At 37.4% G+C, this 18436-nt stretch overlaps 1 protein-coding gene across 2 annotated transcripts; it reads right to left on the minus strand.

The window, feature by feature from the left end:
* Positions 1-220: 220 nt before the first annotated feature.
* Positions 221-18210, minus strand: LOC127640926 (sodium/potassium-transporting ATPase subunit beta-2-like). 2 transcript variants are annotated; one of them, XM_052123645.1, is made up of 8 exons: positions 17748-18210; positions 9352-9480; positions 7836-7940; positions 7373-7578; positions 3812-3871; positions 2659-2685; positions 2200-2295; positions 221-1853 (listed from the first exon to the last, which is right to left on the minus strand). In XM_052123645.1, exons 1-8 carry the CDS (start codon positions 17836-17838, stop codon positions 1686-1688), a joined length of 882 nt encoding a protein of 293 aa, XP_051979605.1. In that variant the 5' UTR covers positions 17839-18210; the 3' UTR covers positions 221-1685. The 2 variants fall into 2 exon arrangements, with proteins under 2 accessions (XP_051979605.1, XP_051979614.1); XM_052123654.1 differs by lacking the exon at positions 2659-2685.
* Positions 18211-18436: the final 226 nt, after the last annotated feature.

An 18436-nucleotide genomic window follows, 5' to 3' on the forward strand; every position in this document is an offset into this window, starting at 1 on the left:
ATGAATGGTTGTGTTGAGCTAATGCTGGTGTAAAGCATCATACCTATTTAGGATTACCAAATTAAATTAAAGGATTAGGGCATTAGAGGAAGTGTATTTGGGCAGACTCGTGTCAAAGGATGTACTGTATGACACAGAGCAACATTGTGTTCTTTATTATGAGGTATTAGTTATATCTGGCCATGGAGCTCTACATCTGACACACCCTCAACATGGGGGTGAGATTGTGTCCTCTGTTTAGAAGTTTATATGTTTAAAAGACAGAGATGACAAAATGATACAAAAATAAACTGGGTGACTGTTTTTGCTTTATTGGCTCATGCAGTCCTGGTGTGGCTTCACTTCTGTCTCCCTCATCAGCAGAAACATAAACCTGCTCTCGCTTTCTGCTTCTATGGTTATGCTTTGAGTCACTTACAACATAATCAAAAAGTACTCAGAAAATAAACTGTGCATAAAGATGTTTTACATAAAACTAAAAAATTAAATCAAACAAAAAACACATGCACAAGCAGAAATCCACACACACATATTCTCTCACACACATCTCAAACACACTTTTCTTCTACCCATTTTGCTGAACAGCATCCAGGCCTGCTGTCACAGCAGGTGCAAATAAATGTAAAATATCATAACCCCTCACAATGTGAGACAAAATGGATTAAACATGGAAAGAAAGAAGAAAAATACTGAAAAAGACCCATTTATACATATAAACAAACTTAAATAGACATGTTTCATGATAAATGAAGCACAGGTTTGATATATTTCATCATATAATAGTACAGTCTGAAGGAAATGCAAGAATGAATAGGAATGCAGAAATGGTTGTGAATGGATCAGTGTGCAGGTGCTTGTCTGATTGTCACATTTATGTGTGTTGCAGAGCTTATTCATCATGCAATGTGTTATCTACGTGTTGGTATAAAATATCCTCTTTAGCAATAAAGCTACTGAGGTTCAATGCCACTCTGGAAAATAACACAAAATGAAAAAATCTCCAGCAGTTACAGATGCTCCAAACACTTAAGATCATGCCATCCTAGCACATTAAAGGGACAGTTCACTCAAAAATGACATTTCTGTCATTATTTACTTACTATCATGTCGTTTCTAACCCTAAAGTTTACGTTACCTAACATTTCTAAAGTCATACGGTTTTGAAACAAAACAAGGGTGAGTAAATGATGACAGGATTTTTGTTTTTGGGTAAACTATCCCTTTAACTCAGACATCTTCTCTGAAATTATATTTAATCATTTTTAGAATTACTCCATCCATTCCTATATTAATGCATTTAAAGATAAAAATATATAATTTTGTTTTAGCTACTGAATCGTTCTCCATTTAAAAATTATATCCCTTTATTTTTTATATTATTTTAATGTATTATATTGTTTTTCATTAATATGCCTTTGCTTAGCATGCAATTAAAATTTGTGTTAAGGAAAATAAATAATATCCCAAATCACACATGCAAAAACACACAAACAGACACTTATGTGCACACATACATATACACAAAACAGAACCGTTATCTCTGTTCTGTCTGGGCTGAGCACTGTTATGTCTGGCCAGTGTCTCATTGTGTCTTCTGCACATAGTCATAGCAGTAGTTATAACATAGTTAGATGGGGAGGATGTGTGTGTGTCTGTGTACAATTATGGAACACACTTTCTTCTTATTAATCCCTGGAGTTGATCCTCAGTTTGAAGGAAATGCGTCCAGCAAACTTGTCTCGTTCGGTGCCATCAGGAATGTTGTTAGCATTGATCTTGCACTCCACGTTGACGTCCACGTTCTTGGTGATGTTGAGGAACTTAATGGCCACAAGAGGCTGAGAGTAGTTTACCTGCAGCAAAAGAGAGAGTGAGCTTCGCATCAGAAAGGACATGTTTATTCAAGGTTTTCTAAGAACAGTCATTGTCTTCTTCTTTTATTAAGTGCGTATGTGTGATGTATTTGTGTGGTTGTGCATCTAAAAGCTAATGTGTGTACATTGTAGGAACTAGCCAGCAGTCCCCACTATGAAAAAAGCTTAATCGACAAACTGAATAATGGAAAATGGTTTGATAGCTAGGTTTAGAGGCAAAGTTATGGGATAGAAATATCATTAGCTAAGTAAAAAAACCATAAGAGTCAATGGAAGTCCCCACCATGATAGTATAATTAACATGTACAGTATGTGTGTTTTGTACCTGGGCTTTCTTGCCATAGTATGGGTAGTACATAAGGTTGAAGGTGCCATTGGGGGGAAAGTAAATCAGTTCACCAAGTTTATCTGAGTCATCAGCCTATAGAAGGAGGGAGGATATATTAATATCAGTATTTGTTTTGAGGGCAGCCTGTTCTAATACCAAAACTACTATTACTGAATTATACTATTACTATAAAACACACGACTCTTGAGTTGATCTTATGCTTGAAGTTTCCAGCATATGATCTGATTCTATGAATAATCACTTAATCATTTGCAGCTAAAATTCACTAAAGAATAAATGTTTGGCTTTCTGCCTTGTGCCCCTTCACCTTCAGTGGTAAAGAAGGCTACTGAATATCAAACTGTAATTTACAGTCTGAATTCCCTGCCTCTGTTAAAATAATTTTAATGTAGGTTCTAATGCTGCAACTCTAATGGCACAGTCCAATATTCTTACCCACTCATCTTTCCCAACTTTGTATTTCTGACAAGAATTGCAGGATAGAACAGATAAGAAAAAAACAAAAAACAAAAACAAAAAGAGATTATGAGCAATTGTGTAAAATGAAAAACATTGAACAAACACTGAAACAACTGTAAAACAACAATTAAATGACAAAAATACAGAGGGAGAATAATGAGGGAGTGATGAAGGAACAAACAGAAAAAGAAGATGTTCATAGAGGAGGACAGTTTATAGAGGGAACAATTGTGAAATTGTAAAATTAAAATAGTGCAATTAATTTAAGAACCCCTTAAATAAACCAATATTTAGGCACACCGTTATTGAGAAAGTTCCAGGAAGCAGCAGTAAAAACATCACTTTAGCAATTTAAACCAAAATGTGCTATCTTGATAAACAAATTTGATTAACAACATGTGGCATTTAAAGTGGGGAAAAATGAACCTCCTCTAAACTATGTAATGGATAATGTACAGTCAGACAGTCACTATGACTTCCTTCAGGAGGAAACAGGACCCCTCTGCTTCATGTTGGCATCCTGAACACCATTTTAGGGATTGTTTTGCAATAATGACCTACTGACTGTACAATATCCCCATTATTACATGGCTACTTACCAAATAAACAAATTAATAGACATCACATTTTGATCCAAGTTATTTTATTATATAAGAAGACAGACTGTGGAGTTCTATAGGAGAGACATACAGTAGTGGTCATTTTACAAAAAAAATTGATTGCAGAATGCTGCGCTTTACCAATCAGAATCAAGTATTCCAGAGAGATGTGTTACAAGCAAATATAGAGCAAATATAAATATGGATTTTGAAAACAGCTTAATGGATGGATGGTAAATCCTTAACACAGCCGAACTCGGAAAGGAATGAGTTACACATCAATGTCACTTAATTTCTTCTAGTTATCGTTTGTTTATTCTTGTCTATTTGCATGTCACTGAATCATCAGCACCACAGAGTCTCTCATGGCAGCTTTTCTTAGAAACAGGCCACAATTCTGATTACCAGCTAATTTAATCTGGAGACCTTGTTGAATGGCTCATGTAACTTTAAACTGAAATCAATCCTTTATAAACGAGATAAGGATAAGGCAAGTGTGAGACAGAGGCAATGAGACAGAGCGCTCTTACCTTAGCACCACATGTGACAAAAGGAGCCTCTCCTTCCTTCCCAGGTAACAGACCGATCACCTGCAAAGAGAAAAAACAAAACAGATTGAGGCTGATAAATGGTGAAACAGGATTTGAGATTGAAATGACAGATGGAGAAAAAGAATAAGAGATAAAAGGGAAAAGATAGTCATGTCAAGATTGGTCTCATTAGAAAGCTAAAGTAACTCTGATGAATAATTAATTATAAACAATCAGGTCACTGTCTTTAACAAGGCTCAATTTAGGCTCTGTGCTTTCAGGTCAAAGTCATCACCACTACAAAAGAAATAAGACTAAAAATAGGAATAAATAAAGAGATAAAATATTTCTTAAAAAGTAAAATAAAATTATTTAGAGGCACCAAAGCATTCTGGCAGGGTTTGGTGGGAAAGATATCAGTATTTATATTGCGTTCTCTTTTTTAAACAAGAAAATGATTGAGAAAAAACTGTACATACATTCAAATGTTAAGATATAAGAATATTTCTGACTTTAGTTTTGTCCACTGGCTGACTCTCTTAGTTTGTGGCAAGCTGCTACATATTTTGCTGCTGTTGTGATCAAGCTGGAGTTTTCTCCCAAAATATGTCTTCATTTTTCATGATTTGGTAATGCCATAAAATTTGGTGCTATTTGTTGTAATTGTGTAAAGTAGACAGATCGGATGTTGTGATAGTGATCACAGTGCAGCAGGAAGTGTTCTTCTGTCTCCACCTCTCTCTGAGAGCACAGTGAACACAGTCTCTGCTCTCGTGGCTGCCATCTCGGTCTGTGCCGTCCTCTCTCTATAGCCAGACAGTGATCACTCAGGTGTAAATAGAGTTCCATCTTCTTTTGTGATTTAGTGGCATCTCTCCAATAGGCAATGCCATTTTGTTTTTGTAATTTTATAATTTGGTTGGGCCAGATTATGCTGTGCTGGTTTGGATGCAGTTTCAGCACCAGCTGTGAAAGGGTGCTCCTGTGTCCTGCACCTGGCACTGCAGGGCTTCAGCCTGGTATGGGCTCGGATCACTGCATTTTAGGTGCTTGTAGAATTTCAGAGCTCTTTTTTGGATACTGATTAGTAAGGGGTTTTGTCCTAATTCAGCTCTGCACGAGTTGTTTGGTGTCGCTCTGTTTACTTTTAGGATGCTTTTAGAAATTTGGGTATGCAGAATTTCAATTTCTTCTTTTTACATTTAGTAAAATATTGGGATTATAGGGGACCCCAAATTTCACGGCCACACAGAACAGTTGGTTCGATTATTGCTTTAAGGATTTTTAGCCAGGTTTTAATTGAAATTTCATATTTAATTGTATTTTTAATCATGTAGAAGACCCTCATTGATTTTGCTTTCTGTTCATTCACAGTCAGATTGAAGTTTCCTATTTAGCTTAGTTTTAGTCCCAGATAAATATTCATGGGTGTGCTGGAGGACTTGGTTTCCTGCTCTGAAGGTGTATTTATTTTCGCTACACCTGGATCTATTTTGAAAAATCATTATTTTAGTTTTTGCTAGGTTAATTTTAAAAGCCCACGTTTGACTGAATGTCTCTATGATGTTGAGGAGCTGTTGTAGTCCCTCTTTTGTTTTTGACAGAAGGACTAAATCATCTGCAAAGTGGAGACATTTCATTTCTGATTCAGTCAGGGTTGGGCAGGGGGCAGTCGAATTATTTAATGCTTTGGCTAATTTGTTTATATAAATGTTAAATAGAGCGGGGCTCAATGGGCAACCTTGTCTGATTCCTCGTTGTTGAGAGAAAATATTCTGTTCATTTGTTCCCTATTTTTACAGTACATTGTTTTTATACATGGTGCTAATTAAATCAAATGTTTTCCCTCCAATCCCATTTTCCAGTAGTTTTAGGAAGAGCCCTTCATGCCAGATTGAATCAAAAGCCTTCTCAAATTAAATGTGGTCTGATGTTCTGTGTTTGGGCAGAAATCCAATTTGGCTTTTCTCCAGGATTTTGTGGGTTTTGAAGAAAGTTCTGCAATCTTATATTAATAATCGAACAGAATATTTTCCCCAGGTTGCTATTGACACATATGCCTCTGTAATTGTTTGGCTCACATTTGTCTCCTTGTTTAAAGATTGGTGTAATTCGGTCTTGATTCCAGGTGTCAGGAAAATACCCTACACTCAAAACAATGTTGAATAATTTAATTATTGCGCTTTTGTCATTGGTGTATTTGATCATTTTGTTTAATATTTCATCAATGCCACATGTCTTGTTGGGTTTTAATGCATGTAGTCTATCAGTTAGCTCATTTACTGTGATTGGGAAATCCAGGGGGTTCTGATTGTCTTTAATCTTTTCTTTCAGGATTTCTAATTTGGTTTTTATTTCATTTCGAGCAGGATTTGTTTCAGTTATTTTGTACAGGTTTTCAAAGTGTGTCCTCCATATGTTCCCATTGTGAATGGCCAATTCTTCCTTTTGGTGTCTATAGATTGTTCCAGTTGTTCCAGTTACTGGTATTTATTGACTCCTCCATTGCTTGAAAGAGTTGTTCTGTACGCTCTTCCTTTTTTGCTCTTAGAGTTTGTTTGTACACTTTAAGAGTTCCATGATATTGATGGCGGAGTTCTTGACTGTCAGAATCTCTGTGTTTTTGATTTGAAAGATTTCATACTGTTGTTCTAATATGTTTACACTCACTGTCAAACCACTTTTCGCTGGTGTTTTTTGGTTTCATTTTTGATGATTTTTTCAAATTGCACATGGATGCTAATTGGTGGAATATGTTGGTAATGTCACTTATTGCCAGATTTATGCCTACTTTATTTTGTGGATATGTGTTCATTATAAATTTGTCCAGTAATAATTTTATAGTTTGACTTTCTATTGCACTTTAATAATTTTCTTCGCTGTTTTTGTCCACTTGTAGGATTGTTGCAGCTTTAGTAAACGAGAGTGCTGTCTGCGTGATTCATTGGTTTGAGTTGGTTTAGATACAGTGGTCTGACAGAGGTGTTTGAGGACTGACTGTGAATGCTCTGAGATGTCAATGTCAATGTCTGTAATGAAAAAATCTACAGTACTATTACCCAGACAATAAAGGTATAACAGCCAAAAGAATATCCCCGTATGTGACCGTTCACTTTATAAAGTGATTGACAGAGCTCTAGTAGGCTTTTCCCACTTTTGTTTGTGAATTTGTCATAATTATTTCGGAGGTGGTATGAGGGCAGAGGGTGGCTTGTGTTTGTAATATATTTGTCCTCCTGTGTGTTGACAAAGTCTGGTACGTTTCCAGTTCTGGCATTTAAATCTCCACACATTAACATATTTCCTTTTGTCTGGAAATGGCAGATCTCATCTTGCAGGATGGAAAGGGTTTCTTCATTGTAATAGGGAGATTCAGTCTCTCTCTCTCTCTCGCTCTCTCTCTCTCTCTCTCTCACACACACACACACACACACACACACACACACACACACACACAACCTAGTCAACTTTTCTTTTCTTATGCCAGTGGCAAAAGTTTTTTGACACAAACATTTCACTCTTTCATCTATTCTATTCTATTTTATTCATTCCATTACTTACTCTGTTTAGCTTGATGATTATGCAAGGCTGTCCCATGTTGTAACCATAGTAACGATCTGTCATACCCGCACATTCCTCCAAGATGGAACGTTTGAATTGGCAGGAGCGCTTAGGAAAGTTTGTCAAACTGCCACTGTCCTCCTGGATAAAGTACTGATCCGGTTTACAATCATAATTTTTCTGGTCCTGGACTGTGTCATTGTAAGCTGCAGTAAAAAATGAAATGAAGCTTTTAAATGAAGCTCTTTGCATGGGAAGAAACTCAGAAATTCTCCATATAGTCCTCCTCACCCTCACATTTGTAACTTTATGTTTATTTTGAATGATTTCAAAAATACAATGGATGTGCTAGGTTTCGTGAGACATATGTATGCTTTTTAAACTTTTGGCAATGACTGTAAACTTCCCTTACGCTAATAAACTGTCTCACCTAAACATGCACAGCTAAAAGCATGTTACCCACATGAGAGGAAGTTATTGAGGGTCTGGACATATTTTTCCCAGGTCTCTGTGTACTCTGCAGTGTAAGTGATCTCCAGTTGCTCTCCTTTAGGTCTGATCATCATCCCTATGAAACACAAAGAGAGAAAATGAAAGAGAGTGTCTGAGTAAGTGTCTGGGGTATGGCTAAAGATTTCAGGGGAATCTGCCCTTTTTCACAACTACAGACCATATGGTGTCCCAGCTATCAGTAGGGACATTTTAACATACTCAGTGAAATCCAGGCAACAGGTGTTTCCCATTATGCTCAACCTCTGTGGTATCCTATTAAGCATAAATCAAGTTTCATATGAATGTGCTACTGAAATCATTGCTCTCATTTTCATCTAATAAAGCATTCGAATATATACATAACTAGGCATGACCAACTTGTGGGCCTGTTGATCTTAATCAGTCAAACAGGATGTAAAAGCATGCTAAATAAGATAACAAGTTCTAAATGACTGCTTGTCTCAAAAGAAGTCAATTGCTCTCAACAAGTCTCAACATGTAAAGGCTTGTTTTGAAGACATTGTAATATTTGTTGATCTAAAGAGATGTGTAAACTTGTTGGCTGAACTAGCAGTTGTAAGTCTAAGTACCTTAATGTGTGATATTGCATTGAGCTAACTCAATTATTTGTTGGTTTTATTTTGCAATGTATGTATAACTGTAAGAGTGAAGATGCTTTTAGTAAGTACAAATACATCAGTTTATCGATGGGACCTGTACGGGCATTTTCAGAACCGGTATGTGATGTATATATGATACAATCTCAGTGGAAGTGGCCAGCCAATAGCATCTGCTGTACACCTGCTTGGGTACAAATGCCAGTTACTAGTTTGGGGGCCTGAGGCATGAGCATAGACTGGTGGTTAAAAGGTTTCAGGGTGTTATTGCTACTGTAAGCATTGTTCTGTATACTTTGTAAGAAGTCTTGCCGTTTGAAGGAGATGCTATTATTTGTATCAACAAATGCATATGGTGTTAGGAGGTGCAAAGTATGCACTTTAATTTGTTTGAAGTTTGATGTTGTTTCCTTTATACTGTATATACAGATGTGCTGTGGTTAAGTTACACATTTAGAACAAAAATCGGGACAAGTGAAACATTTTTCTGCAAAATAAAGAATTTAAATGTGGATGTGTGTATCTTTGCATTTTTTAACTATTCTTGTCAGGCCCACCATTTTTTATTTAGATGTATGATGTATTGTGAAGTTACTATTCACATGCAAAACCTTTTGAAGACTTTTAAAAATTCACCTTTTGTGTTCCATGGAACAAAGAAAGAAAAATATTCATTTCTGTGTGATCTTTAAGACTGATATGTATTGTGCTCATTGGTAAATAGTAATAATACGAATAAGAATAATAAAAAAAATGGGCCAAATAATGTTAAAGGTGTCTGCAAAGGGTAATGTAAAGATGAAGTAGTTATAATTACCTTACTTTAAAAACTATTACAAGGTAAACGAGTTTGTGTGTGTTCTGTTTTACCTGGTGTTGCAAGTCTGTCCTGGTATGTTGGTTTGTGGTCATCGAGTGTCTGCAACATTACATAAATGGTGAGAGCAAATAATCCAGCCAGGAAAATGTAGAATGCCAGGTAAAACAGCAGGATCAAACCTACACAAAACCAACACAGAAACTGTACACATTAACAAACAAATATTCAATGTTGCTGCAGAAATCTATATGAAACACTTATCAAACATATATATATATATATTCTGATTTTACCATACACTGGAATTATACACAGGTAGTTGACAAATAACATGGCATTACAAATGACTTGTTTTTCAACATAGTGATTTTAGGTTAAGATGCATATAAATGTATAGGCGAAAGGGTATATTTTTAGATCCTGTAATGGTTCCTCATTGCACCATTTTATTCCAATGTATGCTTTTTGCACTTTATTTCAATAGTCCTGCGGGGTGACAAATACAATTTTGAGTATACAAATATTCCATGTAGTCTCTCAGTGAATATGATCTCCCTCACTTTATGTAACTGAGAAAAGAAAGAAGAGTAGTAATTCTCTTAACTACTCAGACTCATTCATATATTTATGCATTACATGGTTGAAACCTAACAGATTAGGATATGAGGGGGATTTTCAGGGGATTTATGGTTTAAATACACCAGAGTATGTCTCTCATACAGACATTCACACATACAAAACTAAAATATTGATTTCTCAAAACTGTATGATTATGAGATTATCTAGATTTTTAAATCTACATAATAAATCTACATAATAAATCTGATTGATATTAGACTCCATTTAGATTGCAACTACTTTTTGCTGTAAAATAATTTAACTACTTAACTAAAGAAAATCCTGTAACACTAATAAATAATTCCATAAATACAACCTGCATAGAAAGATGCCACTGGCTGCTTTTTAATTAGGAATGTCACTTGAGTAATCACCTATGTAATGTCAAATATCAGCCCATAATGCCAGTGTTGTGATCTAAAAGGAGATTAATTTACAGCAGAGTAATTATGTGGTTTATAATGTGTATTGGTAGTATTGCAATATATTATATAATGTGGAATAGCTTGGTTTTTGTAGAACCAGTAATTTTTGATACATTAATATTACAAACTAGAGGCAACAAGTCCATACTGTAAGCTTTAATTTAAGCTTTGTTTTTGCCCAATCGAGTGTCTCGAATGGTTCTACACTAAATACAATTTTATCTTAAAATGTGTTTCATGTGGTAACATGACATCTAAATTGGCTGGCTTTATTCAAGTCAAAAATCTTTAAAATCACTGATTCAACCCATATACAACAGATTACACCAACAAAACAAATTTTTAAGGGTCAGATCAGGTACTTTAGAAATAGCTCCCAAAGGTAACAATTGCAGGTGACCACTTTTTACAATGTAAGAAATGATACAAATACTCTTAGAGACAAAGTATGGTGAGGGATGAAGACACTTTTGTTGTAAACTATCAAACTTCAAAATACATTCACCAATATTTAGAATAATTAATACTGCTGCTTTAACCTGTAACGTTAGCAGGAGGAGGCAGACGAGGAGTGAGGATCTAAACGCGGGTTTTTATTGAACAGAGTGAAAAACAACCAGACAGGAACAAAGGAATCATCCACGATGGGAAAAAAGAAACCAAAACATGAAAACATCCAAAGGGTACATGAACTGGGTAAACAAGGCAAGACTACTACATCCAGACATCCACAAACAACGATCGACAATGACTGACCAAACAACCAGGGTTTAAATACAGAGGAGTAATGAGGACGAAACGACAATCAGGTGAGGACAATGACAAAGTGCTGGCAGTGATGAAGGCCGGGAATTGTGAGAATTGTAGTTTATGAAAGGTGACAAGAGAAACACGGGGCAGACAACGGGATCGTGACATAACCAGAGAAGGATATATCATTCCATTTAAGAAAGCTGTATGTTTTGCACATGCATGTGTCTTCTGGAGATATGTAATGCCTCTCTGTGTATAAACATTTTCTCTGATGCTGTGGTGGATAGCAGCATTGTATTTGCCTGAAGAGAGCTCATTACGCTATACAGGACACATGAGCTCCAAGCAGGGAGGCCCCTGGGGACAGTCGATCAGTTTGTCCCAGGCTGAGGGGGGAGGGACACCGGATCCCTGCCCCCAACTCTCTTGCATCCTGGAGCTTACCGTACAGACAGGCTTTCATTGATCAATAACAGGAGGGCAATGGGAGGTTACACTACAGGCTAGAATTACACACACAGGACACTCTTACCGAGTGATACCGAGTGTGTGTGCCTGGAAGCGAGAAATTGAAAAATTATGCAATGGATGAGTAAGAGAGGATCCGGTGTGTATGTGTGTTTAAGTGTGAAACAGAGAAAGTTGACTTATGCTGGGCTACTTACAAAGCCCAAATAATCAAATCATTAAGCACTACTTAGTTTCACAGCAGGAGAACTGGCTGTCTCACAAGACCTAAAAATAACAACGTTCTTTCTCTGGAAGAAGGCTGAGAATACTGAGTAACTGCATTATCAAACATCACTCCCTGAACTTGATTACCAGGTTAAAACATGGTAGTATGTCCTGATATGCTGTGCTGGCTCATCTCACAGTCTGTGGTGTACAGTATGTGCACAGTGCTAAATGTTTTGTCAGGTAACCTAAATAATTTGCTTTATGTAGTATCATCTAAATTAACTGGTTTTATTTATATAAGTAACAAAGATTATTACATTTTTAGGAATTTTTGCCTTTACTTATGAAGTATATGAAAGTGGAGTGTAGACAGGAAATTAGGGGTGAAAGAGTGGGAATGGAATTGATATATGACCCAGGTTGGACTCTAACTGGGTTTAAGAGAGCCAAAAGTTCTTGTACACAGAACACTGCACTACAGCTCTGACACAGTCAAAATTCAGTCAAATGATATAGTTATTTCTAACTGATTTTCCCCTCTCCCTATATACAGTATTTAAGATCAGATATAGACAACTCCTTAAGGTAACACCAATTACATTGTTTTACTTATTACTGAGTGTGTTTTGTGTGTGTTTGTGTTTGTGTTGTTGGTACCAAATACTCCACAGAGTGAGAGTGATTCGCAATTTTTGTGCTTCTGTTTCTCTATATCTCTCTCATCATGATGAAAGTTGTCCTCCCTCTTTCAACTCCCTAATTTGAATGCAACCTGAAAGAGTTGAACCGAGTGGGCTGCTGTGATCTGCTATGTGCATATTCACATGTATTAATAGAGACAAGAACCTCACAAACAGTCTCTTTAGATCTAACCACCTCCTTTTTATTCTAATTTGATTAATCAATTCCAAAACCTAACAGGCCACAATACCATCAAACACAGCTTCAGAGGAAACTGTCTGCAAAAGGGAGCAAAAGGCCCACTGTCATTTGTGAATATTGCCACTTTTGGCAGTAACTTGGTGGGCACTATTACAGAGATATTTACTATCTAAGAATGGACACATTACATTTTAACATTACATTCTAAAAAAAAATTCTACACTGTGAAAACTGGTAATGTGCAATTTTTTCTACTTGATCTAACCCTTAAAAATTACTTTTGCTGGTGCAACTTAATGTATTCAGGCTGAATTGGTCATGTTAAACAATACAATTGACTTGAATTAGACAAGGCAAGTTGTAGTAATTCAAAGGGCTTTGCATGGAAATTTTAAAGAAGATAAATGATACATAAAAGTACATTTTAAAATCACTTAAGAACAGAAAAATAAAAATAATTAAAAAAAGACAAACATTTAATAGATGCCCTATGGGTCTGAAGTTCGATCATCTCGTAATATTGAAATGGCCACTCCTGATCTTGAATAACTAACTTCCAGGTCAATCAACCCGTGATCTTGAAGCCATCACTGACATAGTCTTTAATAACCCCCACCTTTCATGTTCAGATGTTTCGAACAGGTATTTAAATGAAAATTAAAATTTTGACACTGAGTTTGTGTGTCCCTTATCTGATTGAAAGCACTGAACAGGTGCCCAAGGGGTCCGAATGTCAATCACCCCGCAATATTAAAGTGACCAACCCCATGACCTTTAAAAACTACCTTGATGTGGTCCTAAAGTCTAGAACCCAGTGATCATGAAGCGACCACTCTCAAGTCTATAATAACCCCCACCTTTGTTATTCAATTTTTCAATCAGATATTTAAATGATTAAAAATGAAAGTTTTTTTAAACCAATAAATTAGGATGTTACCACATTAAGCACATATTTAGGTTACTTGACAAAAATGTTTTTTAAATGTGGGCTGCATTTATGCATTTGACAGAAAATTTTATTCAAAACTACTTATAGGGTTTAAGTTCAAGTTATATATTTTACCAGTATGGGTCCCTTGAGATTCAGACCTGTGACCTTAACATTGCTAATGCCATGCTCTACTAGTTGAGCAACAGGAACGCCATGCTTAAATGTACCAAGAGAATCTTAAAATGCAGAACGTCATTCAGCCAGTGCTAGCAAATCTCTGAGGCTTTTCTAGCCAGGTCATTTCTAGCCAGATTCTAAGCCGTATACTTCATTGAATAGGCATTAAGATCTTCAGGTATTTGCAGCAGTATCAGCTGTAAGTCTCAGGAGTCATTTAGAGATTCAATTAGAGCTTTTGCACGGGTGATGTTTAACAACATGACCGGGATATGTATAGCTCCATATGACTCTCCAGAGAGCTGTGCTGAGATCAGGTTCAACTGTTTTTATCTGATGTATTGACCTCTCTGTGGGCCAGGGGTCCTGAAAGCAACCCAGTTACATTTCAATAACCGACACAGATGTATGAATGTAACTCCAGTTTCCAGTGTCCTCTATGTCACTATTAATCTCCAGTAATGAGGATGTACTTTGTTAAAGAATCTAAGCATACCCAGGTTCACTTAGATTTGGACACAGACAGAAATAGACTAATTAAGGAGTCTTAGAGAGCACGCTGGCTTAACAAGGCAGAGCATCGCACATTGAGCTTTCTCACACACACACACACACACACACACACACACACACACACACACATACACACATGAGTGAGGTGCCAGTGCCACACATTGAGCTCCCTGAAGCTAAATGCGCTAGCAAAGATGGAAGTCTTGTAGGCAGTGATCAAGCATTTCTCATACTGAAGCGCACACACACACACACACACACACAGTAAATTAACCCGTTGCACTGACAGAGTTATTAATGCTGGAGGAGCAGTTTTGCAGTGCCTAGTTTTCATGCCATCTAGCTCTGATTGAAAGATACATTCACTTCCTAAATTAATCTATGGCCCTTGAATAGGCTGTCTCACCAAGGGAACCAATGAGCCTATTAGAAAAGGATTACATCTTACACTAATTCACAAACCCCCATGCACACACTAATTCAATGTCACAGCAAAAGACAGTTTGTAAAAAATGCACAGGGGAAAAAGTCTTGTTTGATGGTCAAAATGTATATTGTCAGAAAGCTCATATAGAATTACATAGGCAGATTAATGAGGGGTTTAAATACATAAATTTGTCACTGCACTAAAAAGCAGTAACCAGCAATTGTTACAGGAATCAATTCCTACTCAAACTAATTGATTAATTTCAGCTTATTTTACTCTGGATAGGGGCACCCGGCAAGTTTACCCTCTTTCCCCATTATTGTTCTGTCTTGCCCTGGAACCATTAGCAGACACGATAAGAAAGGAGGATGATTTTCAAGGGGTGGTGGTGGAAGGTATGGCGCATAAGCTTTTGCTTTACCCAAATTATATTTTATTATTTGTCTCCGACCCTTCTAGATCTATGCCTTGCCTCCACAGAATTATGAATTCCTTTTCTAAGTTGTCAGGATACAAAGTCAATTGGTCTAAATCCGAAGAGTTATCTCTGACAGCGTAATGCCCATTAATGCCTTTTCAGCCGGGCGCCTTCCAGTGGCCAAAACAGGGCATATTTGGGCATTTACTGTAGTTAGAGTTAATTTTGGCCCTTTAATATAAAGGTTTGAGCCATGTGAACAGGTGGGCTTCATTACATTTATCTATGTTTGGGAAGGTTAATGTTATTAAAATGTATTGTATTCCAAAATTCAACTACCTGTTACAATCTCTCCCTGTAGTTGTCCCCCTCTCTTATTTCAAGCAGTTTGATAGCATAGTGAAGTATTCATTTGGAACGGTAAGCATCCTAGATTAAATTTCATTACGTTACATAGGCCGATTGACAAAGGTGGGCAAGGCCTACCCAAGATTTTATTTTATTATTATGCATTCGGTCTCAGACATTTGGCTCATTGGTCGCTTCCACCTGAGAGAGCCCCTCCCTGGTTTTGTATTGAACAGGAATTTCTTGCCCCTATTTCTCCATTGCAAAGCCTCTCTTTCAAACTAACTGGATAACTTAAGTTGCACCCTGTTATCTCACATTTGTACATGATATAGAGTGTCCAGGGTGTTTAATTTGGACATTTATTTAAATGTTGCTTCAAGCATATGACTGAACCCCAACTTATGTATTAATAAGTCCCCTTCTGCTGGTCAGAGTGGATTGTGAGGGAGATAATACGCTCGGTGACATATATGAAGGTGGAGTGTTGAGATCCTTTGAAAATATGGTTAAACATTTTGACATTCCCAGATCTCAGTTCTTTAGGTATTTACAGCTGCACCACCTGCTCTGTACTATTTTTGGGAGTAGCGTACACACCCCTGAAGTGGCAGATACTCTGGGAGTGGTGATTACTGCTTTTGGAAAAGGTCATGAATCATCAGAGTATTACTCCCTGTTAATTCTGTCTGTGGACAGAGCTTTAACTTCTATCAAGAGATTATGGGAGAAAGATTTAAACTTTGTATTGGAAGAGGGAGTGTGTGCTAGGATTCTACAAAACGTCAAGTCTACATCTAGAGATGCAAGGGTGAGCCTTATGCAATTTAAGATTTTACATGGATTCTATTGGACCCCCTCTAGATTGTATAGGCTTGGTCTTAAATACACACCCACCTGCTGGTGATGCCAATCAGAAGATGGGGGACACAACCCATGTTTGTTTGGTGGTGTGTTAAGATCCGAGAATTTGGGTTGCGGGTTCAGAGTTTTATGTGTGACATATTGCACACTCAGATTTGATTTTGCCAAAGACTGTATTATGTGTTACCATAGGTAGACAGATCATTCTTACGGGATGGAAGTCGATTGGAGCGCCCTCATTTCAAGAGTGGTGCACAGTGATGGGCAGGGTAGATGTCATATAGAAGGATAGACAACTTAGATATGTTAAATAAAAAATGGGGCAGCTATTTGGCCTTTTTAAGGACTCTTAAGGAGGGGCAGTGGAGAGAGAAGTGCAATTTTAAATGTTTGTGATTTTATATATATATATATATAATGGGGTTATAGTTGATTCTATGAATATATGATTTGATTTTATTCCTACCTAATCTAACCCATAAAAATGACGTTGGTTATTTGTCAGGTAAATTTAATCAGATTAAATAACCTTTTTAATTTTAATTAAACCTGTTAATTTAGATGTTACCACCTGAAGCATAATGTAGGGTACCTTACACAAAACATTTCATACAGTGTGGTGCAGTGAAGTACTGAGTTATGGAACTGGCATTCTACCGGCATTAGGAGGCACGCGCATTCTGGAGTTTTGCTGTGACTCGACACACTAAATTTTTCATAGTGTTCATTATCTGTTGGCGCGCTTTCAGCATTTCAATCCACATAGTTCAGCGTCAGTGAGCTCAGTTATCTGAATCTAAGAGAGCTCCAATAGTCAAGCATTTCAGTCATTTGACTAAGATAAACACTTGGTAAGGCCAAACGCGTTATTGAGTTTGGCCTATAAATAAATAGACGCAGCGCAACATAAACAGAATAGGGTGTCTCGAGATGCGCTTTTAAAAGTTGACGTTCTTTTTTTTTTAACCTGACAGAGCGTCTAAAAACAATGCGCTCTTGCGCGAGACGCTGGGGGGAAAACAGCCAGACGCAGCGCAACTGCAAAAGATGTGAGTTTAGCGCGTGTTTGCATAGAAAAACAAACTGAAAAGAGCGCAGTTGGGACACAAAACCCAACTCGGTGCGTACGGCCCCTTAAAGCTGCATGAAAGCGCTGCGAAGAGGTAATAAAAGTGTGTGCCGCATTAGAGTGCAGCCCAGCACTTTGCATTGTGTTTCAGCACCTCGGACAGCGACACGTCTCTGTCATTAAAAGTCTCTGCACTGACAGAGTGAGATTCGCTATAACGATTAAACGTCAGCATAACTAGTTAGTTAGTATACAATTGCAAAAATCACGTGATATTCAATTAAATTCGGCATGTTTACAAGGTATAGGCCTAATCCTGTCAATGCAGTAAGTACAGACTTACCCCAGCTGCTGGCGGTCCTCCCGCAGAACTCACGGGTCCTCGGGTTCCAGATGAACTCTTTCCATTCGCTCTTCTTACCATCCTTTGCCATTTTGTTGCTTGAAGTCCTGGACGAAATAAATGTGCACTCACAGAGTAAAACGCCGAGGGGCAAACACTCTCTTTGAGAGTGATAAACTGCAGGAGATGAGAACTATTCAACACTTGAATACTGTGGAGAAAGGGTTAAAACGATCTTTTAGGTCTCAGTGGAAAGCCTTTTTTTTTTAATGAAAAAATAATGCGGTGTGTATAAATCTATTCCCAAGGCACTCTACCGAAACCAGAGCAAGCGAGCTAGGACTAAAAGGCGGTATGAGTGAATGTAGATCTTGCTCCCTCTGTAAAGCCCGGCGTTCTGCCCACCCACCAGTGCAGTGCGCATACCGCAGAGAGAAAGAGCAGTGCAGCAACAATGTGCCGATACTGCAGTAAAACAAGCTCTGCCTGCTCAGTCCTGATCACCCCAACCCCCTCTCTCCGTGCAAAACTCAAGTCACCTCTTCACCAATAACAGTGTCATGCGGCGCACTTAGGCCCGCCTCTTTAGCAAGGTGACAAATCGAAAAGCCTGTGATGGTTGACACTTTTTGTTGACACTTTTTTTTTTTTTTTTTATGTGACCATTTCCAAGGAGATACTTGCGAACA

The sequence above is a fragment of the Xyrauchen texanus genome, chromosome 4 (genome assembly GCF_025860055.1).
Source record: "Xyrauchen texanus isolate HMW12.3.18 chromosome 4, RBS_HiC_50CHRs, whole genome shotgun sequence".
Classification (NCBI taxonomy): domain Eukaryota; kingdom Metazoa; phylum Chordata; class Actinopteri; order Cypriniformes; family Catostomidae; genus Xyrauchen; species Xyrauchen texanus.

Bases quoted from the DNA above. Each gene is read 5' to 3' on its own strand.
- LOC127640926 (XM_052123645.1), bottom strand. From the start codon at position 17,838: ATGGCAAAGGATGGTAAGAAGAGCGAATGGAAAGAGTTCATCTGGAAC. The intron at 7,579-7,835 runs GTGGGTAACATG...TTTTTACTGCAG, and splicing joins CCTCAATAACTTCCTCTCAT to CTTACAATGACACAGTCCAG. The intron at 1,854-2,199 runs GTACAAAACACA...CTTTTGCTGCAG, and splicing joins ACTATGGCAAGAAAGCCCAG to GTAAACTACTCTCAGCCTCT.